The sequence below is a fragment of the Scyliorhinus torazame genome, chromosome 1 (assembly GCF_047496885.1).
Source record: "Scyliorhinus torazame isolate Kashiwa2021f chromosome 1, sScyTor2.1, whole genome shotgun sequence".
NCBI lineage: Eukaryota > Metazoa > Chordata > Chondrichthyes > Carcharhiniformes > Scyliorhinidae > Scyliorhinus > Scyliorhinus torazame.
This window is the reverse complement of record NC_092707.1, coordinates 317,224,259-317,251,062: the sequence shown is the minus strand read 5'-3', so window position 1 is coordinate 317,251,062 and position 26,804 is coordinate 317,224,259. Positions and strand designations below refer to the sequence as shown.

General features: G+C 47.2%; 1 protein-coding gene across 2 annotated transcripts in view; it reads right to left on the bottom strand.

Annotated features, from left to right (window-relative positions):
- Positions 1 to 26,804, bottom strand: part of LOC140424480 (proteasome activator complex subunit 4-like) — a 231,193-nt gene that overhangs the window by 26,965 nt on the left and 177,424 nt on the right. For both annotated transcript variants that reach the window (XM_072507869.1, XM_072507870.1), the window contains one exon: positions 8,121 to 8,283. In XM_072507869.1, coding sequence (XP_072363970.1) covers positions 8,121 to 8,283 — 163 coding nt within the window. The remainder of the gene's footprint in view (positions 1 to 8,120; positions 8,284 to 26,804) is intronic.

Genomic DNA, 26,804 nt, shown 5'->3' with positions numbered 1-26,804 from the left:
TACAAAACACAATCTAAAAAAGCAACCCCCCAAACCCCTCCCCCCCTGTACATAAATAATAAATTAACATTAACACCCCGACTTAACACAACAGGTGTATACATCCCCTCAGACCCTCCAGGTAAATAACATAAACAAAAATAAAGTAAACCCCCCCCCCCCCCCCCCGAGCTGATAGAAAGTCTAAGAACGGTTGCCACCGCCTAAAGAACCCTTGTACCGACCCTCTCAAGGCGAATTTCACCCTCTCCAATTTAATGAACCCTGCCATATCGCTGATCCAGGATTCCACGCTTGGGGGCCTCGCATCTTTCCACTGAAGGAGAATCCTTCGCCGGATTACCAGGGACGCAAAGGCCAGAATTCCGGCCTCTTTCGCCTCCTGCACTCCCGGCTCCTCTGCCACCCCAAATATTGCGAGCCCCCATCCCGGTCTGACCCTGGATCCTACCACCCTCGACACCGTCCTCGCTACGCCCTTCCAAAATTCCTCCAGCGCTGGGCATGCCCAGAACATATGGGTGAGATTTGCTGGGCTCCCTGAGCACCTAACACACCTGCCCTCACCCCCAAAGAACTGGCTCATCCTTGTCCCGGTCAGGTGTGCCCTGTGCAGCACCTTAAACTGTATGAGGCTGAGCCTCGCGCACGAAGAGGAAGAATTCACCCTCCTTAGGGCATCTGCTCACGTCCCCTCTTCGATTTCCTCTCCCAACTCCTCCTCCCACTTACCTTTCAACTCCACCACCGAGGCCTCCTCCTCCTCCTGCATCACCTGGTAAGTTTCCGAGATCTTCCCCACTCTCACCCCCCGAGAGCACCCTGTCCTGTACTGTGTGTGGCAGTAGCCGCGGGAATTACACCACCTGCCGTCTGGCAAATGCCTTTACCTGTAAGTACCTGAAGGTGTTCCCCGGGGAGGGGCCCATACTTCTCCTCCAGCTCACCCAAGCTCGCGAACTTCCCGTCCACAAACAGGTCCCCCAACTTTCGTATCCCTGCCCTGTGCCACCCCAAAAACCCTCCACCTGTTCTTCCTGGGGCGAACCGGTGGTTCCCCCGTAATGGGGTCCACGCCGAGGCCCCAACTTCCCCCCTATGCCGCCTCCACCCCCCCCAAATTTTGAGGGCCGCCACCACCACTGGGCTCTTGGTATACCTCCTTGGAGGGAGCTGCAGTGGCGCCATTGCCAGCACCCCCAGATTCGTACCCACACAGGACGCCGTCTCCAGCCTCTTCCATGCAGCCCCCTCCATCACCCACTTGCACACCATCGTCGCATTGGCGGCCCAGTAGTACCCACAGAGGTTGGGCAGCGCCAGCCCCCCCTATCTCTACTCCGCTCCAGGAACACCCTTTTCACCCTCGGAGTCCCTCGCGCCCACACAAACCCCATTATATTCCTGTTAACCCGCCTGAAAAAAGCCTTCGGGATAAACACGGGGAGGCACTGGACCAGGAACAAAAACCTTGGGAGCACCGTCATTTTGATTGACTGCACCCTACCCGCCAAGGACAGCGGCAACGCGTCCCACCTCTTGAACTCCTCCTCCATTTACTCCACCAGCCTTATAAAGTTAAGCCTATGCAGGGCCCCCCAGCTCCTGGCCACCTGGACCCCCAAATATCTGAAGCTCCTCTCTGCCCTTTTTAGTGGGAGCTCGCCAATCCCCCTCTCCTGGTCCCCTAGCTGAACTACGAACAGCTCGCTCTTCCCCATATTGAGCTTGTACCCCGAAAAGTCCCCGAATTCCCTAAGGATCCTCATTACCTCTGGCATTCCTTCCACCGGGTCCGCCACAAACAGCAGCAGGTCGTCCGCATAAAGCGACACCCTATGCTCCTCCTCACCCCGCACCAACCCCCTCCAGTTCCTCGACTCTCACAGTGCCATAGCCAGGGGTTCAATCGCCAGTGCGAAGAGCAGGGGGGACAGGGGACATCCCTGTCTCGTCCCTCGGTGCAACCGAACGTACTCGGACCTCCTCCTATTTGTGGCCACACTCGCCATCGGGACCTCATACAACAGCCTAACCCACCTGACAAACCCTTCCCCAAACCCGAACCTCTTCAGCACCTCCCACAGGTACCCCCACTCTACCCTATCGAAGGCTTTCTCAGCGTCCATCGCCACCACTATCTCCGCCTCCCCTGCCGGCATCATGATAGCGTTCAAAAGCCTCCGCACATACGCGTTCAACTGTCTACCCTTCACAAACCCCGTCTGGTCTTCATGGATGATCTGCGGCACACAATCCTCAATCCTCATGGCTGAGACCTTCGCCAGCATCTTGGCATCTACATTTAGCAAGGAAATCGGTCTGTAAGACACACATTGCAGGGGATCCTTGTCCCGCTTCTGGATCAAGGAGATCAGTGCCTGGGACATGGTCGGGGGTAAAGCCCCCCCCTCTCTTGCCTCATTAAAGGTCCTAACTAACAGCGGGCCCAACAGGTCCATATATTTTTCATAGAACTCGACCGGGAAACCATCCGGCCCCGGTGCCTTCCCCGCCTGCATGCTTCCTATCCCTTTGATCAGCTCCTCCAGCCCAATCGGGGCCCCCAGTCCCGCCACCAGTCCCTCTTCCACCTTTGGAAACCTCAATTGGTCCAGGAAACAGCCCATCCCTCCCTCCTCCCGTGGGGGCTCGAATCGGTACAATTCCTTGTAGAAGTCCCTGAAGACCCCATTGATGCCAACCCCACTCCGCACCACGCTCCCTCCCCTGTCCTCAACTCCCCCGATCTCCCTAGCTGCGTCCCGCTTCCGAAGCTGATGCGCCAGCATCCGGCTTGCCTTTTCCCCATACTTGTAGACCGCCCCCTGGGCCTTCCTCCACTGCACCTCCGCCTTCCTGGTGGTCATCAGGTCGAATTCGGCCTGGAGACTACGCCTCTTCCTCAACAATCCTTCCTCAGGCTCTTCCGCATACCTCCTGTCTACCCTCACCATCTCCCCCACCAGCCTCTCCCTCTCCCCCCACTCCCTCCGCTCCTTGTGTGCCCTAATGGAGATCAGCTCTCCCCTCACCACCGCCTTCAGTGCCTCCCATACCATCCCCACTCGGACCTCCCCATTGTCGTTGGTCTCCAAGTACCTCTCTATACTTCCTCGGACCCGCTCGCTCACCTCCTCGTCCGCCAACAGCCCCACCTCCAAACGCCACAGCGGGCGCTGGTCCCTCTCCTCCCCCATCTCCAAGTCCACCCAATGCGGGGCGTGGTGCAAAAGGGCTATTGCCGAATACTCGGTATCCTCTACTCTCGCTATCAGCGCCCTACTCAAAATGAAAAAGTCGATTCGTGAATAAGCCTTATGGACATGAGAAGAATGAAAATTCCCTAGCCCCCGGCCTTGCAAATCTCCAAGGGTCCACCCCTCCCATTTGGTCCATAAATCCCCTCAGCACTCTAGCCGCCGCTGGCTTCTTACCCGTCCTCAAGCTGGAGCGATCCAGTGCCGGATCCAACACAGTGTTAAATGTCTTCCCCCATTATCAGGCCCCCCACTTCCAAGTCTGGGATCCAACCCAACATACGTCGCATAAAATCCGCATCGTCCCAGTTCGGAGCGTACACATTGACCAGTACCACCCTCTCTCCCTGCAACTTACCACTTACCATTATGTACCTACCGCCATTATCTGCCACAATGCTCGACGCCTCTAATGACACCTTCTTTCCCACCAAGATCGCCACCCCTCAATTTTTGGCATCTAGCCCCGAGTGAAACACCTGACCTACTCACCCTTTCCTCAGTCTTACCTGGACTGCCACCTTCAGGTGTGTCTCCTGGAGCATAACCACATCCACCTTCAGCCCCTTCAGGTGCGTGAACACGCGGGCCCGCTTAACCGGCCCATTCAGTCCCCTTACATTCCAGGTTATCAGCCGGATCAGGGGGCTACCCGCCCCCCTCCCCCGCTGACTAGCCATGACCCCCTCCTCGGCAAGCCACGCGCCCGCACCCTACACCCGGCCCGTTCCCCACAGCGGCATACCCCCGTCTCGACCCCCCCCCCACTCGCTCCAGCTCCTCCTTGACCTTAGCAGCAGCAACTCGATTCCCCCCCACCCACCCCCCGCCCCCCCAGGCTAGGACCCATCCTAGCTGGTTTACTCCCCCCATTGCACTTCCGCAAGTCAGCTGACTCCTGCTGACCCCGACCACTCCCACCTCCCCTTCGACTCCTCCCATTGTGTGGCACACCCTCCTCTCCCGCTCCCCTTTCCACAGGCTCTCCCCCTCCCCCCTCCGTTCTAAGCATGGGAAACAATCCTCGCTTCCCCGCCCCGGCCCCGCTCCCCCCCAGTCTTCGACACAGGAAAAAAGCCCATGCTCTCCACCTACCAGGCCCCGCCACCAGCCAAAACAGTGCCCAACCCGCCCCATCCACCCTCCCCAACCCGAAAGAGAAAAACACAAAGAAAAAGAAACCCAAAACAATGCAAAGGCCCCCCCCCCCCCCCCCCCCCCCCCCCCCCCCAAACCAAAAATAGGCATAACATATCCACCGCAGTCCCCAATCGCCTTGGGCCTCCTCGCCAACACTCTATGGGCCCCTTCCAGCTCCAGGGGCCCCTGGAAAGACCCCGCTACCATCAGCGAGTTCAACATGGTGACCACACAGGCCCCCACGTCCGGCCCCTCCAGGAGGCCCAGAATCCGCAGATTCTTCCGCCTCGACCAATTCTTCATCTCCTCAAACCGCTCCTGCCATTTCTTGTGGAGCGCCTCGTGCGCCTCCACCTTTACCGTCAGGCCTAAGATCTCGTCCTCATTGTCAGAGATCTTTTGTCGAGCCTCTCGGATTGCTACCCCCTGGGCCGTCTGTGTCTCCAGCAGCTTATCAATAGAAGCCTTCATCGGCTCCAGCAGGTCCGTTTTAATCTCTCTGAGGCAGTGCTGGATCCCCTCCTGTTGCTCCTCCGCCCACTGCCTCCACGCTGCCTGGTCTCCGCCCGCCGCCATTTTGTCCTTCTTCCCTCCCTTCTTCTGGTCCACCACCACCTTTTTTGTCGCCCCGCTCCTAGTTAAAGCCATATACTGACGGGGAGCTATTATTAACTCCTTCCTACACCGGGAAACGTTGAAAAAGTGCCCTTGGGGGCCTGATAAGAGCCCAAAAGTCCGTTTTTGCGGGAGCCGCCGAATGTGCGACTTAGGTCCGCATAGCCGCAACATGAAGTCTCGAGAGGGAATCCTTTTGGCAGTGTTCGCTTCACCAATCTGCCCCCAAAAGTCTGTGGAAACTCCTGAAAAAGGTCTGAGAGTCCGTTCCAGACGGGAGCTGCCGAATGCGCGACCTACTCCTCCATGGCCGCCACCGGAAACCTCGTCCCCACTTCTTCAATGGCCTTGGTAGATCTTTTCACAGTTGTTCCCTCTGCTGCTAGAATTCACCTTTAATAAAGGCCCTCAAGTTAGCTTGCAGCTTTAAGCTTGCCCTTCCCCCGCCTGCATGCTGGAAGAGGCCCCTCTCTCCCCTGCAGTTACAGCCAAATCGTTTACTGTTTCTGCCGGGTCTGGTTACCAAGAGACATACCATTCCTGGGGGACACTGTCAGGGGAATGTTGCAGTCTTCTTCCCACACCGGGAAATGTCAAACAAATGGCGTGGGGGCCCTGTAAAGAGCCCAAAAGTCCGTTCCAAGCAGGAGCTACCGAATATGCGACCTAGCTCTGCATAGCCGCATCCGGAAGTCCTCCTGTCCACCCTGAAGATCTCCCCCACCAACCTCTCCCTCTCCCTGCTCTCTCTCTTCTCCTTGTGGGCCCTGATGGAGATTAACTCTCCCCTGACCACCGCCCTCAACGCCTCCCAAACTACCCCCACCTGCACCTCCCCGTTGTCATTGGCCTCCAAATATCTTTCAATGCACCCCTGCGCCCGCCCGCACACCTCCTCATCTGCCAATAATCCCACATCTAGATGCCACAGCGGGCGCTGGTCCCTCTCCTCTCCTAACCCCCCCCATTATCAAGCTTCCTACCTCCAGGTCCGGAATCCGACCCAGCATGCGTTTCATAAATCCGGCATCATCCCAGTTCGGGGCATATATGTTTACCAGTATCACCCGCACCCCCTGCAACCTACCGCTCACCATCACATATCGATCTCTATTATCTACTACAATATTCATTGCCTCAAACGACACCCGCTTCCCCACCAGTATTGCAACCCCACTGTTCTTCGCATCCAGCCCCGAATGGAATACCTGTCCTACCCATCCCTTTCTCAGCCTAACCTGATCTGCCACCTTCAAATGTGTCTCCTGGAGCATAACCACGTCTGCCTTCAGTCCTTTTATGTGCGCGAATACCCGGGCCCTCTTGACCGGCCCGTTCAGGCCCCTCACATTCCAAGTTATCAGACGGATTGGAAGGCTGCTCACCCCCCCCCCCGCCCCGACTAGCCATCTCCTTTTCTAGGCCAGCCACGTGCCCGCACCACCCAGTCCCCCAGACGGCGGACCCCCGCCCCGACCACCTCTCCTACTTCCAGCTCCTCTTTGGCCAATGCAGCAGCAACCCTGTACCCCCCCTCTCCCCGCTAGATCCACATCTAGCCCTTTTGCTCCCCCCATAACACTCCTGTAAGTCAGCTGACTCCTGCTGACCCCGGCCTCTCCCGCCATTCTATCGACCCCCTCCTATGTGAGAATCCCCCCTCCCACTCCCTGGCAGTCAGTGTGCGCTCCTCTCCAGCACCGCCCATCCCCCCCTGGCCCCCACCCCCGTCCTTCCCTAGCACGGGAAAAAGCCCGCGCTTTCCTGAGCCGGCCCCGCCCCCTCTGGCGCAGCTCCTTTTGCGGCCTTACCCCAATTCCCCACCCCCGGGCCTCCACTCCCCCTCTTCCTTCGTGGGGGTCTGCCCCTCCAACACCGACGCCCACACTCTCCCCATCCAATCCCTTCACCCATCCAGCACCCAAACCAGAGGAACATTCCCTAAACGTAATGAACATTATATACACAGTAAACATCCCCCCACAACAAACCCTCAATTTGAGTCCAACTTTTCAGTCCATATAAAACTCCATGCCTCATCAGGCGTTTCGAAATAGTGGTGCCGATCCTGGAACGTGACCCACAATCGCACTGGCTGCAGCATACCGAACTTCACCTCCTTTCGATGGAGCACCGACGTAGCCCGATTAAAACCAGCTCTCTTCTCAGCCACCTCTGCACTCCAGTCCTGATAGATTCGGATCTCCGTGTTCTCCCACCTGCTGCTCCGCTCTTTCTTGGCCCATTCTCAGGACACACTCTCTGTCCATGAAGCGGTGAAACCTCATCACGACAGCCCTTGGCGGCTCGTTGGCCTTGGGTCTCCTTGCTAGGACCCTGTGAGCCCCATCTAGCTCCAGAGGCCTCGGGAAGGCTCCCGCGCCCATCAGCAAATTGAGCATCGTGCTCACATATGCCCCAGCATCGGGCCCCTCCACTCCTTCGGGGAGACCCAGAATCCGAAGATTCTTCCTCCTTGACCTATTCTCCAGGTCCTCAAATCTTTCCGCCCACCTCTTGTGCAGCGCCTCGTGCGCCTCCACCTTCACCGCCAGGCCCAAGATCTCGTCCTCGTTCTCCGAGGCTTTTTGCCGCACCTCTCGGATCGGCGCCCCTTGGGCCTTCTGGGTCTCCACTAGTTTCTCAATCGCCGCCTTCATTGGCGCCAGCATTTCGGTTTTCAGCTCCTCAAAGCAGCGTCTCAGAAATCCCTGCTGCTCCTGCGACCACTGCGCCCATGCTGCTTGGTCTCCACCCGCCGCCATCTTGCTTTTTCTCCCTCTCACTTTTCGCTGCTCCAAGATCACTTTTTTCACCGCTCCACTCCTGGTCCAATCCATATAATGTCGGGGGGACCTTTCTGTCACCTTCCCACACTGGAAGCCGTCGAACAATTGCCGTTGGGGCCCCTCTACAGAGCCCAAAAGCCCGTTCCCGGCGGGAGCTGCCGAACGTGCGACCTACCTAGGCATAGCCGCATCCGGAAGTCCCGGAGCTTTTAACTTTTGCACATTTGCTGGTTCACCTTCTGACAACCAATGGGGGAAACAAGATGCAAGGTATTAAACAATTTATTTTCCTGCAAATTCAGATACTTCTTTTTACCTGCTGGAGGAATTGTATCCGCCACTGCGCCTAGGTCTCTTTTCCTCTTCTTTGGGAGTCTGGTCTTACAGAGCTGTTCAAAGTGACTCTGCATGGAACTATCCATAGTCAGGAAATTGCACTGCAGCAGACCACTCAGGGTGGTGGCAGCCATTTCCCTTGCCTGTGAGCAGTAAAAAGATCTCATCAGCTGATACCCACTATTCACACAATGTGCCCAATACACCATTCTGCGTCAGTCATGTCCTTTCCTACAGTACTACAACAAAGCCAAGAATGAATATTTTAGGAATTCACTCCAGTATGTACAGTAATTTTAGATGAATGCCAACTTTATATTGCTTATTACAGTCTTGTTTGCAAACTTTATAAAGTCCTTAAACATATGTCTGCCTTTATCCCTGTGTGAATCTCTCGAATAAGGTTCTTACCTTGTCAGCTTCAAAATAGCCCAAGTTATACATGACATACGCCAGAATTCTCCAGCCGTTGCGATTCTCTTTTCCCGCTGGCAACGCACCCTTGTCTGCGGGTTTCCCAGTGACGTGGGGTGTCTTCAATTGAAAATCCCATTGACTAGCTGCGGGAAGAAAGAATCCCACCACTAGTGAACGGCACGCCACCAAGAAACACACAGCTGGGGGAACGGAGAATCCAGCCCATTATTTGTGATGCCACAATGCATTTGCCTAGTCACTAATAATGTCATTTATAACTTGGGGCCATTTCGAATCTTATGGGTAGAAATCTTTTTAAGAGGGATTCACACAAGAAAAAAATGCTTTTGTGCAGGTTGGTTGGAGTGGGGTAGGGAGCAGGTGGGGAAACAAAACAAACTAATACAAGCCTAGTTATAAACCATATAGTATTAGACACTAAACTAAAAGTCCGATGCAAATAACATGATGCACATTAGATATTTAGGTAAAAGAGTACCCTCACTTTCAAGGATGCATGTCAACAACAATAACAAATGATCATTTCGCTGGTGTTGACGGTGACATCTGCTGCTGTCATAGAAAATAGGAGGCCATTTGACACTGCAAGCCTGCTCTGCTTTGGCTGATTATCCAATTCAGTAGCCTTTCCCACCTAACCCCCCCCCCCCCCCCCATATCCTTTGATCCCTTTAGTCCCAAGTGCTATATCTAACTCCTTCTTGAAAACATACAATGTTTTGGCCTCAATTACTTTGTGGTAGCCCACAGGTTCACCACTCTCTGGGTGTAGAAATTTCTCCTCATCTCAGTCCTAAATAGTCTACCCCTCAGACTGTGACCGCTGGTTCTGGACTCCCGCACCATCGAGAACATCCTTCCTGCATCTACCGTATCTAGCCCTGTTAGAATTTTAAAGGTTTCTATGAGATCCCCGCCGCATTCTTCTAAACTCCAGTGAATATAATCTTAACCGACTCAATCTCTCCTCGTATGTCAATCCCACCTTCCCAGGAATCAGTTTGGTAAACTTTTGCTGCACTCCCTTTATGGAAAGAACATCTTCCTCAGATAAGGAGGCCAAAACTGCACACAATATTCCATGTGTAGTCTCATCAAGGCCCTGTTCAATTGCATCAAGACATTCCTGCTCCTGTACTAAAATCCTCTCAGTGAAGGCCAATATACCATTTGCCTTTACTGCCTGCTGCACCTACATGCTTGCCTTCAGCAATTTGTGTACGAGGACACACAGCTCACTGCACATTTCCCTCTCAATTTATAGTCATTCAAAAAATAATCTGCCTTCCTGTTTTTTCTGCCAAAGTGGATAACCTCACATTTATCCACATTATATTGTATCTGCCATGCATTTGCTAACTCGCTCAGCTTGTCCAGATCACACTGAAGCATCTCTGCAACCTTCTCACAGTTCATCTCCTCAGCCAAACTGTTATAAAAAATGATTAGAGTTTACACAAATGACAAAAGGAACAATTTGAAAGTTGTTCACAGTGCAACTCAGAAGCTGTTCAAGAACCATAGACCCCCTTCCCAATGCTCCATCAGACTTGACCTCCCCCACTCATCGTTCTTGAGCTCCCACCTCACGTAGGCCTTTTACCATCATCGATTCCACTTTCCGTGTGCAAAAGCTTTCATAACTGAACAAGAAACAAGTAGAGGTGCTACGCTGATATGCATCATTGTTCACATGTATACTGGCAAAGTGGAAAGTTCATATTGATTTTGGCAAGTTGAAGTGTTTAAAATATTTTGATTTTCACAATTGTTTTTGGTGTTTGGTGTTTTATGTAGTTTTATTATTGCAATATTTGGTGGTAGTTTCATCGTAGATAAAATCATTGAGAACTTAAAAAGGCCAGTTTAGGTAGACTGAAATTTCCTGGACTTTATGACGATTAAGATGATATTTCATGTTATTTCAAAAGTCGCATCTTTCTTACAGCCTCTGCAATATTGTCTTAAACCAAAAATTCACTGTAAATGTTTATAAGTAATCATTAACTTAATCTATATACTATTTTCAACTGCATTTTGCATTCAATCTTGCAGATTAAAATTTAAATTCATGAACACAACGTTCTAATGCCCTGTAAGGCACTGAGTAATGCTGCAAGTGTCATGCTAATTAAACAGAGTTACTGCACTACAATGAACTCATGAGTTGCCAATGCACGTTATTCAAATTAAAAAAAAATAAATGAAAGATGTAAAATGAAAACAATCATTACAAGTAACTGGCAAATCTATTTTGAAAACCAGCTGAATTATTTAAGAACTGTACGATGAAATGAAACATTAAGTACTAATGCAATCTCAGACTAGTGTGACACTTGACTATGAAATGAGCAGAATCATCAGGGACCGATTTCATTTACTACATTGCATCTTGCATTAAAACCAATTAACTACATTGCAAAATAAATGACTACTGACAGTTACATTTAGCCATGAACACATTTTGTAATCAGTCCAGACTCAGAAGCTGCTGTCATGCAGTATTTATTTCTTTTTTTAAATTTAGTGTACCCAATTAATTTTTTCCAATCAAGGGGCAATTTAGCGTGGCCAATCTACCTACGCTGCACATCTTTGGGTTGTGGGGGCGAAACCCACACAAACAGGGGGAGAATGTGTAAACTCCACACAGAGTGACCCAGAGCTGGGATCGAACCTGGGACCTCGGCGCCGTGAGGCAGCATTTCTAACTACTGCACCACCATGCTGCCCCAATATTTATATCATATGGTGTTCAACTGGTATGGCAACTGCTCGGCCCAGGACCGCAAGAAACTTCAGAGAGTCGTGAACACCGCCCAGTCCATCTCCATGACACAAACCTGCCTCCCATCCATTGACTCCATCTACACCTCCCGCTGCCTGGGGAAAGCGGGCAGCATAATCAAAGATCCCTCCCACCCGGCTTACTCACTCTTCCAACTTCTTCCATCAGGCAGGAGATACAGAAGTCTGAGAACACGCACGAACAGACTCAAAAACAGCTTCTTCCCCACTGTCACCAGACTCCTAAATGACCCTCTTATGGACTGACCTCATTAACACTACACCCTGTATGCTTCATCTGATGCCAGTGCTTATGTAGTTTCATTGTATATGTTGTATTGCCCTATTATGTATTTTCTTTTATTTCCTTTTCATGTATTTAATGATCTGTTGAGCTGCTCGCAGAAAAATACTTTTCACTGTAGCTGGGTACACCTGACAATAAACAAATCCAATCATTTCCATTCCCACCATCCCCAAGTTATATAACAATCATTAACTGAATTAAATTTACATTTTCTAAACAGGTTACAGAAACTCTATACTTGTTATAATATCAATCTGTTATTTTGTTCTTCAAGTGGAAGCTTCGGCCCTATAATTAAGTAGTAAGACCAATATTCTAATTTTACACAATATGCCTTCAGTATGTAATCAATACACTGGGTGGAGCTCACAAAATGATGCACTCAAAAATAGAAGGCACCCAAAGACCACACACTAAAAGTCAAATTGCTAATTAGCTTTTGACTGGAGAAAGGCGATTAGAGTTGGTAGGCACAGAGACATATTAGGAAAGAGTTAAAATGGAAAGGCAAGCAACCATTTACTTTTCTTGAAATACGATGGTCAATTTTATTGCAGCATGACAAAAATTAACAAAGCTATAGATTAGAAGTTAACCACCCTCCCCCCACCACCGCAATTCTCAGACTCATGGAAAGCATTCCCAACAATATCAGTTGCACTATATGTGAATCAAATGAAGGACAAGATAAATGTCATTAAATGAGAGGTTGAAGATTTTAACAATTAAAGATGATCATGCACTTTTGCATAATAGTTTCCAGTATTGTGGAAGCACAGGGACTATGAAATGGTATTTATGCAATGTAGGTATACAACGCTGAATAATTTAGTTCTGCTAAAAGGTCACCGAACGGAAGTGCTAACTCTATTTTTCTGTCCGCTGAGGATTTCAGATTTTCCCCCCCTTACTTTTGAATAAGGGGATATTTTTAGTATGAAACACTTCATTTTTTGAATAGCCCAATATTTCAGTGCCCCTTGAACTGCTCCTCTCTTGCCACTGTTCCAAACTCAACACCCTTTTAACTAAGCCAACAGCTTGCCTCTGTGCCTCTATCTGCAATGCCCGAAGGGTTAATTGAGGCACTTAGCACTGTCATTACTTGCAGCAACCCTAATTTCCCCACCCCATTTTCTGGTCAGCCATCTGGCCCAGTAAACCCGCTGAGGGTTAGCCTTGTAAACATCCTTCCCATCCAACTCAACCTTCCCACTGCTGATCCCGTGACTCTGCTCTCAAAGCCCTCTACACACCCCTCTCCAGAATGTCCGTTCACTTGTGAATATGGCCCTTGCCATCCGCGAGCCTATTGTGGATGACTGCATTGACAACTTGGCAGAGGGGTGATGACACCTTTTTCCTTAATGAACCCTCCCCCACCCCCGCCAAAACTATATCTTCTACCACTCATCCTGTTTGGACTGTCAAGGTCTCATAATTGCTCTGGTAGTTTCTCCCCCTTTGGGAAACGCGTAATGTTCCACCACTCTCAATTCCTTTTCAAAATCATCATTCTCTACTGCCCTTCCAAATATTATGAACATTTTCTCATCAAGGTACCTTTACCGTTTTCCTCACTGAGCCTCTGCATCGAACAACGTCTCATCCGTGGTGACTTCAATCGCCATCTCAACTCATCATGTTCTCTCCCTCCTCTGCCCTCATTCTCCAGAAATCCTTCCCCCAGGTAAACTCCATAAAGCATATTCAGAGCCAATCCCCTTGACCTTGCCATCTCACATGGTCTTGCCTGTCCAACCTTATCAATCATAGATAGGGTAATTATCTGATTACTTCTTTGTATTACTTTCCACCCACATCCCTACTTTCTTCAGTCTCCAGCCCAAGGGGAAAAAATCTATTTCCCAATTCTGCACTTAAAAATCCCAACTATCTAGTCTTAGGCCCTCCATCCTATCTTCCATCTTTCCTGACAGCACCTTCCAAACCTGTTAACTCTACCTCTCGAAGTATAAGGACAACAGATGCATGGGAACACCACCATCTACAAGTTCCTCTCCAAACCATTGAATCCCAACTTGGTACTGTATCGCCGTTCCTTCATAGTCACCAGGTCAAAATCCTGAATTCTCTTCCTAACAGCACTATGAATGTACCTACACGAGATGGACTGCAATGGTTTGAGAAGGCAGCTCAGCATCACCGTCTCAAGGGAAATTAGGGGCGGGCACTAAACGCTGACCTAGTCAGTGACACACATCCTGTAAACAAATTTAAATTCACACCATTCTTGCAGCGAGTGATTAGCTCAACTGCACCCTCACCTCTACCTCTGATGCCCTAGTCCTCAATAAAATATTACTTTCTCTTGCCCTGGCTGTTCAACTAGCATGTTCCTAATCTCTGCTTACTTAAGTACAAGAGATGCATACTTGAAAGGATATGGCTCATAACTGGTCTGGCCATCCACCGCCAGACCTGGCTGGAGTACGTAAAGTACTACCGGATTCTGCACAAATCTGCTAAAACTTCTCAATATGCCAGGATCGTACTGGAGTTCAAAGAAAACCCCGGCTTCTTTTCTCTACAGCAGAAAGTTCTTCTTAAATCCCTCGTCTCCTCCACTCTCACATTCAACAATAAGTGTAAGGCGTTCATGAACCTCCTAGTCACCAAGATCAAGACTATGATCAGCTGCTTTTTCATAGAATCCCTGTAGTGCAGGAGGCCATTTGACCCAATAAGTCTGCACCGCCCCTCTGAAAGAGCACCCTACCCAAGTCCACTCCTCCACCCCTTTTTCACAACCCCACACAACCTGCACATCCTTGGACACGAAGGGGCAATTTAGCATGGTCAATTCACCTAACCTGCACATCTTTGGACTGTGGGAGGAAACCCATGCAAATTGCAGGAGGTGGCGTTCCCATGCATATGCTGCCCTTGTTCTATGTGGTAGAGGTTGTGGGTTTGGATGGTACTGCAGTGCATCTTGTAGACAGCACACACTGCTACCATTGTGCATCAGTGGTAGAGGGAATCAATGTTGATGGTCGTGGATGGGGTGTGAATCAAGCAGGCTGTTTTTTCCTGAATGGTATCAAGCTTCCCGAGTGTTGTTGGAACTGCGGTTATCCAGATAAGTGGAGAGTATTTGATTACACTGACTTGGTGACTAGAGGATTTTCACAGTAACTTCATTGCAGGGTTAATGCAAGTCTACGTGTGACACTAATAAAGAATATTATTATTGTAGATGGGGAACAGGCTTTGAAAGTCAGGAGGTGAGTTACTCACCCAGGACTCTTAGCCTATGACCTGTTCTTGTATTCAGTATTTATGTGGCAGCTCCTGTTCAGTTTCTGCTCAATGGTAACCCCCTCAAGATATTGACAGTGCAGAATTCAGCAATGGTAATTCCAATGACTGTCAAGGGAAGATGGTTGGATTCTCTCCTGTTGGAGATGATTATTGCCTGACACTTGTGTGGCACAAATGTTACTTAGTAAACTAGAAGAATGAGATCTTGCATACATTTTACTATTGATTCAGGAAATTAAGTAACTTGGTCATAGCTCACAGAAAGAAAACCTATTCATGAAATGAAATGAAAATTGCTTATTGTCACAAGTAGGCTTCAATTAAGTTACTGTGAAAAGCCCCTAGTCGCCACATTCCGGCGCCTGTTCGGGGAGGCTGGTACGGGAATTGAACCGTGCTGCTGGCCTGCCTTGGTTTTCTTCAGAAGCCAGCGATTTAGCCCAGTGTGCTAAACCAGCCCCTCACGCATAATGGATAAAATGGCCTTTAATTCTTTTTCTTAAGAAGCCAATTTAGCTGATTTTTTGTTAAGTCTGTTAATTTAATTTTCCTAAAGGACTTCCTTAAAACTGAACTACATTTTGTTAACAAAACAAGTAATTTGTTCAAAAAATAAAGTGAATTGGTTATTTTCAAAGGCCATGTTGATTCTTGCAGACCTTTAACCCAACTTCTGGTTAAAGTTGCACTTTAAGCATTCCTGCCTCCCATAAGATGGCTTCCTCGACATATAAAAAACAGGAAAGGCTCAGCAGCAATTAAATGTGGATAATTTGGACCTAAGGCAACTGAAGGATGTGATAATAGTGGGCAGTTAGTGACTAAAAACGGTTACTAGCAAGAATATAGTCTGAAAAGAGTCTATATTTTTCAAGAGAATCCTGATCAACAAAAAATGTGAAAACAACCAAATTAACCAAAATCCTCGTGCATCAATTGTCAGATTTCAGAATATAATTTTGAAGTACAATTCTCCTTTAATAACAAAATCTAGTATATATTTCAGGCTATATACATTTACTGAGTTCCTAAATGTGAAAATATATTTTATGCACTCTCATATTGGTACCGTGCACACTATACTTACTATCTGATATATTTATTCTGTTCCAACTCCAGGGAGAATGTCATTACAGTGGCATATTCTTAGTGTCAAAGAGCATCTTCTTTAATCTGAACAATATTATAGGATTAAGCAGCTTTGGGACAAGTGACAAATTAATTAATTAGTCTAATTAATTAATAAATTGCAAGCTTTCCCATCAATAATATGGGGAAAGACCAAGTAATATGGGGTAAAGAATAAGTGATATGAAGTAAAGAACAAGTGAGTTATGTTCCCCTGGGTCAACAGATAAATTCCTTTTTGAATGGAGCAATATAGTTTTAGCTCATCGTCTGTCCCATGCTTTAATTGCAACATTGCTTTTGTTCTATGTATTCCCATGGCCATTTGCAAATACGGGGCCTAAACTCAGTGACATTACAACATGTAATGAAGAACATGGAACATAGAAAAATACAGCACAGAACAGGCCCTTCGGCCCACGATGTTGTGCCGAACCTTTGTCCTAGATTAATCATAGATTATCATTGAATTTACAGTGCAGAAGGAGGCCATTCGGCCCATTGAGTCTGCACCGGCACTTGGAAAGAGCACCCTACCCATAGTCAACGCCTCCACCCAACACCAAGGTCAATTTTAGACACTAAGGGCAATTTATCATGGCCAATCCACCCAACCTGCACATCTTTGGACCGTGGGAGGAAACCGGAGCACCCGGAGGAAACCCACGCAGACACGGGGAGGATGCGCAGACTACACAGACAGCGACCCAAGCCGGAATCGAACCCGGGACTCCGGAGCTGCGGAGCAATTGTGCTATCCACAATGCTACCATGCTGCCCTTAAGAACAAATAAATCTGCACTATATCATTTTACCGTAATCCATGTACCTATCCAATAGCTGCTTGAAAGTCCCTAATGTTTCCGACTCAACTACTTCCACAGGCAGTGCATTCCATGCCCCCACTACTCTCTGGGTAAAGAACCTACCTCTGACATCCCCCCTATATCTTCCACCATTCACCTTAAGACCATAAGACATAGGAGCGGAAGTAAGGCCATTCGGCCCATCGTGTCCACTCCACCATTCAATCATGGCTGATTTCAACTCCATTTACCCGCTCTCTCTCCATAGCCCTTAATTCCTTGAGAAATCAAGAATTTATCAACTTCTGTCTTAAAGACACTCAACGTCCCGGCCTCCACCGCCCTCTGTGGCAATGAATTCCACAGACCCACCACTCTCTGGCTGAAGAAATTTCTCCTCATCTCTGTTCTAAAGTGACTCCCTTTTATTCTAAGGCTGTGCCCCCGGGTCCTAGTCTCCCCTGCTAATGGAAACAACTTCCCTACGTCCACCCTATCTAAGCCATTCATTATCTTGTAAGTTTCTATTAGATCTCCCCTCAACCTCCTAAACTCCAATGAATATAATCCCAGGATCCTCAGACGTTCATCGTATGTTAGGCCTACCATTCCTGGGATCATCCGTGTGAATCTCCGCTGGACCCGCTCCAGTGCCAGTATGTCCTTCCTGAGGTGTGGGGCCCAAAATTGCTCACAGTATTCTAAATGGGGCCTAACTAATGCTTTATACAGCTTCAGAAGTACATCCCTGCTTTTATATTCCAAGCCTCTTAAGATAAATGACAACATTGCATTTGCTTTCTTAATTACGGACTCAACCTGCAAGTTTACCTTTAGAGAATCCTGGACTAGGACTCCCAAGTCCCTTTGCACTTCAGCATTATGAATTTTGTCACCGTTTAGAAAATAGTCCATGCCTCTATTCTTTTTTCCTAAGTGCAAGACCTCGCACTTGCCCACGTTGAATTTCATCAGCCATTTCTTGGACCACTCTCCGAAACTGTCTAAATCTTTCTGCAGCCTCCCCACCTCCTCCATACTACCTGCCCCTCCACCTATCTTTGTATTACAATGTCCCCTTGTAATGGTTTGTTCCACCCGGGGAAAAAGTCTCTTGACTGTCTACTCTATCTATTCCCCTGATCATCTTATAAACCTCTATCAAGTCGCCCCTCATCCTTCTCCGTTCTAATGAGAAAAGGCCTAGCACCCTCAACCTTTCCTCGTAAGACCTACTCTCCATTCCAGGCAACATCCTGGTAAATCTCCTTTGCACCTTTTCCAAAGCTTCCACATCCTTCCTAAAATGAGGCGACCAGAACTGTACACAGTACTCCAAATGTGGCCTTACCAAAGTTTTGTACAGCTGCATCATCACCTCACGGCTCTTAAATTCAATCCCTCTGTTAATGTACGCTAGCACACCATAGGCCTTCTTCACAGCTCTATCCACTTGAGTGGCAACTTTCAAAGATGTATGAACATAGACCCCAAGATCTCTCTGCTCCTCCACATTGCCAAGAACTCTACCGTTAACCCTGCATGCCGCATTCATATTTGTCCTTCCAAAATGGACAACCTCACACTTTTCAGGGTTAAACTCCATCTGCCGCTTCTGAGCCCTGCTCTGCATCCTATCTATGTCTCTTTGCAGCTGCCAACAGCCCTCTTCACTATCCACAACTCCACCAATCTTCGTATCATCTGCAAATTTACTGACCCACCCTTCAACTCCCTCATCCAAGTCATTAATGAAAATCACAAACAGCAGAGGACCCAGAACTGATCCCTGCGGTACGCCACTGGTAACTGGGATCCAGGCTGAATATTTGCCAGCTACCACCACTCTCTGACTTCTATCGGTTAGCCAGTTCATTATCCAACTGGCCAAATTTCCCACTATCCCATGCCTCCTTACTTTCTGCAGAAGTCTACCATGGGGAACCTTATCAAATGCCTTACTAAAATCCATGTACACTGCATCCACTGCTTTACCTTCATCCACATGCTTGGTCACCTCCTCAAAGAATTCAATAAGACTTGTAAGGCAAGACCTACCCCTCACAAATCCGTGCTGACTATCCCTAATCAAGCAGTGTCTTTCCAGATGCTCAGAAATCCTATCCTTCAGTACCCTTTCCATTACTTTGCCTACCACCGAAGTAAGACTAACTGGCCTGTAATTCCCAGGGTTATCCCTAGTCCCTTTTTTGAACAGGGGCACGACATTCGCCACTCTCCAATCCCCTGGTACCACCCCTATTGACAGTGAGGACGAAAAGATCATTGCCAACGGCTCTGCAATTTCATCTCTTGCTTCCCATAGAATCCTTGGATATATCCCGTCAGGCCCGGGGGACTTGTCTATCCTCAGGTTTTTCAAAATGCCCAACACATCTTCCTTCCTAACAAGTATTTCCTCGAGCTTACAAGTCTGTTTCACATTGTCCTCTCCAACAATATGGCCCCTCTCATTTGTAAATACAGAAGAAAAGTACTCGTTCAAGACCTCTCCTATCTCTTCAGACTCAATACACAATCTCCCGTAACTGTCCTTGATCGGACCTCCCCTCGCTCTAGTCATTCTCATATTTCTCACATATGTGTAAAAGACCTTGGGGTTTTCCTTGATCCTACCCGCCAAAGATTGTTCATGCCCTCTCTTAGCACTCCTAATCCCTTTCTTCAGTTCCCTCCTGGCTATCTTGTATCCCTCCAACGCCCTGTCTGAACCAAATTTCCTCAGCCTTACAGAAGTCTCCTTTTTCCTCTTAACAAGACATTCAATCTCTCTTGTCAACCATGGTTCCCTCACTCGACCATCTCTTCCCTGCCTGACAGGGACAAACATATCAAGGACACGTAGCACCTGTTCCTTGAACAAGTTCCACATTTCACTTGTGTCCTTCCCTGACAGCCTATGTTCCCAACTTATGCACTTCAATTCTTGTCTGACAACATCGTATTTCCCCTTCCCCCAATTGTAAACCTTGCCCTGTTGCACGCACCTATCCCTCTCCATTACTAAAGTGAAAGTCACAGAATTGTGGTCACTATCTCCAAAATGCTCCCCCACTAACAAATCTATCACTTGCCCTGGTTCATTACCAAGTACCAAATCCAATATTGCCCCTCCTCTCGTCGGACAATCTACATACTGTGTTAGAAAAGCTTCCTGGACACACTGCACAAACACCACCCCATCCAAACTATTTGATCGAAAGAGTTTCCACTCAATGTTTGGGAATTTAAAGTCGCCCATGACTACTACCCTATGACTTCTGCACCTTTCCAAAATCTGTTTCCCAATCTGTTCCTCCACATCTCTGCTACTATTGGGGGGGCCTATAGAAAACTCCTAACAAGGGGACTGCTCCTTTCCTATTTCTGACTTCAACCCATACTGCCTCAGTAGGCTGAAACTCCTCGAACTGCCTTTCTGCAGCTGTTATACTGTCTCTAATTAACAATGCTACCCTCCCACCTCTTTTACCACCCTCCCTAATCTTATTGAAACATCTATAACCAGGGACCTCCAACAACCATTTCTGCCCCTCTTCTATCCAAGTTTCCGTGATGGCCACCACATCGTAGTCCCAAGTACCAATCCATGCCTTAAGTTCACCCACCTTATTCCTGATGCTTCTTGCGTTGAAGTATACACACTTCAACCCATCTCTGTGCCTGCAAGTACTCTCCTTTGTCAGTGTTCCCTTCCCCACTGCCTCATTACACGCTTTGGCGTCCTGAATATCGGCTACCTTAGTTGCTGGACTACAAATCCGGTTCCCATTCCCCTGCCAAATTAGTTTAAACCCTCCCGAAGAGTACTAGAAAACCTGCCTCCCAGGATATTGGTGCCCCTCTGGTTCAGATGCAACCCGTCCTGCTTGTACAGGTCCCACCTTCCCCAGAATGCGCTCCAATTATCCAAATACCTGAAGCCCTCCCTCCTACACCATTCCTGCAGCCACGTGTTCACTATTCCTAGCCTCGCTATCACGTGGCACCGGCAACAAACCAGAGATGACAACTCTGTCTGTCCTGACTTTTAACTTCCAGCCTAACTCCCTAAACTCATTTATTACCTCCACACCCCTTTTCCTACCTACGTCGTTGGTACCAATGTGCACCACGACTTCTGGCTGCTCCCCCTTCCCCTTAAGGATACTGAAGACACGATCCGAGACATCCCTGGCCCTGGCACCCGGGAGGCAACATACCTTCCGGGAGTCTCGCATGCGACCACAGAATCTCCTATCTATTCCCCTAACCATTGAATCTCCTACAACTATTACTTTTCTATTCTCCCCCTTCTGAGCCCCAGAGCCAGACTTAGTGCCAGAGACCTGGCCGCTAGGGCCTTCCCCCGGTAGGTCATCCCCCCCAACAGCTTCCAAAACGGTAAACTTGTTTTGAAGGGGAACGGCCACAAGGGATCCCTGCACTGTCTGCCTGTTTGTTTTTTTCTCCCTGAGTGTAACCCAGCTATTCTTGTTCTGTACCTTGGGTGTGGTTACTTCCCTGTAACTCTTCTCTATCACCCCCTCTGCCTCCCGGATGATCCGAAGCTCATCCAGCTTCAGCTCCAGTTCCAGTTCCCTAACACGGTCTTTGAGGAGCTGGAGTTGGGTGCACTTCCCGCAGGTATAGTCAGCGGGGACACCGGTGGTATCCCTCACCACCCACATCCTACAGGAGGAGCATGCAACTGGCCTAGCCTCCATCCCCTCTTACCTTACAGAATAAAACTGCCCTGTGGACCAACTGGATCTCCGCCCTCCGACTCTGCTCCCAGTCAGCTGCACTCTCTGTAAACCCCTGGCTCTCTTCTCACTCTTTGCGGAAATGTAGGAAACAAAATGAAAGGAGCACCTTACTCCCTCCTCACCTAACTCCCTTAGTCACCAAACTCTCACTATAGCACTCAAATGCACCAAATTCAGCACTCCCTCAGTCACCAAACTCTCACTTTCGCACTCAAATGCACCAAATTCAGCACTCAGTGCAAACAAAGTCTGCACTGTAGGGGATCACTTTTATACTGTGAATCTAGCCTCTGAAAACTGGCCTAATCCAATTAACTAATTAACAAGCTCCAGCTGCAAGTGCCTACAAGTAGAAGCTTTGTTTAAAGCTGATTGAAAATTCACCTTCTTCTAAACCAAACAGACACTTTTAAGTTCATTAACTAAATAAAAGAAAGACTAAGCTTTAGATAAAAATGAAGCCTTATACTCCCTCAGTCACCAAACTCTCACTATAGCACTCAAATGCACCAAATTCAGCACTTAGTGCGAAAAAAACCGGAAACGTCATAAATTTAATCTTAAATTGAAATGAAACAGATCACAAAATACATTACTAAGGTTTTCAAAAGACCACAGGGATACAGATTGACGTGAAGACAAATTAGCAGCAGCTGCAATGCAAAATGAAAACAAATGAATCTGCCCGCCTTCTGTACAAAAACTGGTAAATAGATATAATATGTAGGAGATGGGGAAGCAAAGGGGTGGACAGAAGCCGTCTATAAAATTATGCATTCTTTAGTACACAATTATTTCAGTATGACAAACAGGATGGGAAGAAAATAGGGAATTAGTTATCCAATTAAAAAAAAAAGAGTTACCATGAAAACTAGATTAGCAAATAAATGACTGAACTGCAATATTGCTAATTCGGAATTATACCATCTTTTAATGAAGAGAATTCCAAAGAATCTATCCTCAGAGAAAAAATATTTTATATGTATATACACATGCTGTGATGCAACCACAAAATTCTTGGAATCAATACCGATTCTATGTTGTTGAAAAGAGAGACATGCTGTCAGTACTTTTCATCTTGCATCATCAGGACAAATGCAAGAAAGCCAAATTTCTAATGAGCACAACAATTTATACTGTAAGAGAAAAGGGTGCTGATTGGTTGGCAAGTTGACTCTGATTGACCGAGGAATTGGCATGAAGAAAGCAGCCAGGAATGGCCTACACACCTGACATCCGACCGGCACGGAAATTCATACATGACATTGTTCAATTATGTGGTCGGCAGAATGTGTTTTCAGACTGATGGTAGCATCCTATTATTGGAAAATGCCACTAGTGTAGCCACTGCACTGTATCAGTTGCTGTTGCTAAAATTTTAAAATATTTTTCCTTTCCGGGATAATTTGAGGTAGATCGGGCACTTTTCAGGTCCTAAAGTGGCAGCCTTTGGTTCATTTGCAAGTTTTCACACTACATAGCGAACAATGATCTGATCAGAATAGCTCAAGGCCAGGGTCCCATTTACAAAATTGCTGGTAAGGCCGATCTTAAAGCATGTGGAACAATGCAAATCTCAATGTATATATTTACTAGTGAAGATAGGCTTGCAGTAGGCAGTAATGGAGAACCCATAAGCAGATTTCTCAACAAACACGTCGAGGAAAGGGAGCGAGTCAGATTGCGTTGGCTCAAAAGTGAATTTGAGCATGGGATGGACCATTTTAAGATGTGTAAGGAAATCCTTGCATGCGGTTGCAGATTCAAAGGTCACTAATATACTATCTATGTTTTGGAAGTATGCATGGGGTAGTCTATCCTGATCAGATCACTGGTTACTAAGTATAGCACAAACTCACAAATGGGTCAAAGGCTGCCACTTTCGGACCAAAAAAGTGCTCGGTCTACCTCAAATTACTCTGGAATTACAAAACATCTCAAAAATTTGAACAACAGGCTTAGCAAACCATTTCATATTGCAACTATACAGTGGCCACACAAGTGGTATGTGACACCAACAGGATGCTGCTGTAAATCCCAAAAGACATGCTGTCTTTCACACAAGTGAGCAACACAATGTATACATTTCAGTGCCAGTGTGATACCAGATACATAGACCATACATCTCAACGATTGGCTGATCGAATCAAACAGGATATTCCTTCGGATGTTTGCAATAGGCAGAGTACAGACCCTACAGAGTACAGGCCACTGTTGGAAAACCAAAACAAAAGATCTGCCGTTGGATGTGATTCCACGATTGGCAGCACTTGAGTGTGTCAACAGCTGCACTAACAACCAATTTAAGATAACTAATCAAGCTTTTAAAGCAAATATTTACTTGCTGGAAGTGACATACCTTCATAAAGAAGGTATTCATTACAAACAAAAGGATAATGTTTTCATTTTGTGCCTTTTTAAAACTGCATGGGAGCTTGGGGAGCCTATAGTCCCCCGTTGCTTTCTTCATGGCAACGTCATGGCCAATCAGCACTCTTTTCGGTGAATGTTTGAAATTTTGCATTCTTGCATTTATCTGACAAGTGCAAGATGAAAAACCTTGACATGTCTTTCTTTTCAGCAATGTTCAAATTCTGTACTAACAAGTGACTGGATAACTGATTCAATACCTCCATACAATCAAGACTAATGGGAACAAAGCAAGGCGGTCAAATTCGGCTGTTCTCCACATCTTGGCTGAGAATTTCCTGTAAAGAAAAGGCCAGTGGTATATGCTATAGATTTTTCTATTTGGTGCACTCATCTTGGTATTGGTGACTTTTCTACCGAATCTAAATAAGTCCTAATAATTTGAGATACCACAGGAAATGGCTTCCAAATTTACTTTTTGAATCGAGATTCTGCTATCGTAAAGCAAATTCTAGTTATGTGGAAAGGCAAATACTGTAAAAATGGTGAAGGGAACTTGAAAAAAAACATACATGACAATTTAAACAGACTTTAAAAAAAAAAAATGTCTTCCTTCCCTCATCCTTGATAGTGACTAAATTAGAAATGAACAATTATTAGGGTACTACAGACGATAAATTTGGCAATTTCTAGGTGTCTTTTGTGAAGACAAATAACCAGTACACCTCAATACTACCTAGTTGTACTAAAGCGAATACAGGCTTTGAGCATATTTGTCATTCGTAATATATAATCAATATAAACTTACCAATTTGATGATATCACCTTCACCTGTACCCAATTGTTTAAATGCTAACAACAGTTTAATTACTTATAATGATATAATAATAATGATTATTTAATAATGTTGTGCATAATGCTGAGAAGTACTCATTAGAAAGTCTTTGTATTTTTCCTCGTAACAATGACAATATAAGTGACCTGCTAATGGAAAAAATACTAAAGATTATAAAGCTGTGTTAATTAAACTTGATAATAAAGGAATTGTGCATATTGCAGAAAGTAACTGCCGGGCATTTACAGCAATTTACTGTTATGATTAGTAGGTTTACGGACGGCACAAAGGTTGATGGAATTGCGGATAGCGATGAGGACAAGGACTGTCAGAGGATGCAGCAGGATACAGATCGGTTAGAGACTTGGGCGGAGAGATGGAGTTTAATCCGGTTAAATGTGAGGTAATACATTTTGGAAGGTCTAATACAAGTTGGAAATACACAGTAAATGGCAGAACCGTTAAGAGTATTGACAGACAGATGGATCTGGGTGTACAGGTCCACAGATCACTGAAAGCAGCAACGCAGGTGGAGAAGGTGCGCAAGAACACATAGGGCATGCTCGTCTTCATCGGGTGGGGCATTGAGTAAAAAATTAGTTAGGCCACACTTGGAATATAGTGTTCAATTCTGGTTGCCACATCAGCAGAAGGATGTGGAGGTTTAGGAGAGGGTATAGAAGAGGTTTACCAGGATGTTGCCTGGTACGAAGGGCATTAGCTATGAGGAGAGGTTGGATAAACTCGTTTTGGTCTCACTGGGACGACGGAGGTTGAGGGATGACCTGATAGAAGTCTACAAATTATGAGGGGCATGGACAGAGTGGATAGTCAGAAGTTTTTCCCCAGGGTGGAATAGTCAATTACTAGGGGACATAGGTTTAAGACCATAAGACATAGGGGCAGAATTAGGCCACTCGGCCCATCAAGTCTGCTTCGCCGTTCAATCATGGCTGATATTTTATCACCCCCATTCTCCTGCCTTCTCCCCATAACCCCTGATCCCTTTATTCATCGAGAGTTTAAGGTGCAAAGTTTAGCGGAGATGTGCAAGGGAATTTTTTTTTCTTTTTATACAGAGGGTAGTGGATGCCTGGAACTCGCTGCCGGAGGTGGTGCTGGAGGCAGGTAAGATAGTGACGCTTACGGGGTGTCTTGACAAATACATGAATGGGTTAGGGATAGAGGGATACGGGCCCCGGAAGTGTAAAAGGTTTTAGGTTAGACAGCATGGTTGGCGCAGGTTTGGAGGGCCAAAGGGCCTTTTCCTGTGGTTAGTACTGCTGCCTCATGGCGCTGAGGACCCAGGTTTGATCCCGGCCCCGGGTCACTGTCCGTGCGGAGTTTGCACATTCTCCCTGTGTTTGCAGGGTCTCACCCCCACAACTCAAAAGATGTGCAGGCTAGGTGGATTGGCCGTGCTAAATTACCCCTTAATTGGAAAAAAAAATTGGGTATTCTAAATTTTAAAATAAAAATTTAGTTGATTATGTGACCTGGTTGGGTAGGTTCAAAAATCATTGCAAATATCCACAAAACCTACAGCAATGTACAAACAGTTTTTACACTGACCTGCTTTCCCCTCAATTTTAAATGCCATTGTTATTAACAGTAAAATGTTATTGGGCACACACATTTACTGAGCTTGTAACGTTTAGGAAGATTTGCTTGAATCCGCAGTTCGGCAAAAATTCATGCTGTTGGCTATTGATCAAAAGGTACAATTAACCCCCTCAATTGGATTCCTCTCAATCACATAGAAACATATTGACTTCAAAAGAAACACGAGGCAGGGAACAAAGGTGACTACCGAGAGAGCAAAAACAAGGCCTGTTTGGACTCACAACCTCTAACAACTGAAACGGCAAGGGCTGCAGAAGCATGGGATCCCCATCACCTCCAAATTGCCCACCAACCTGACTCGGAAATATATTGGGCG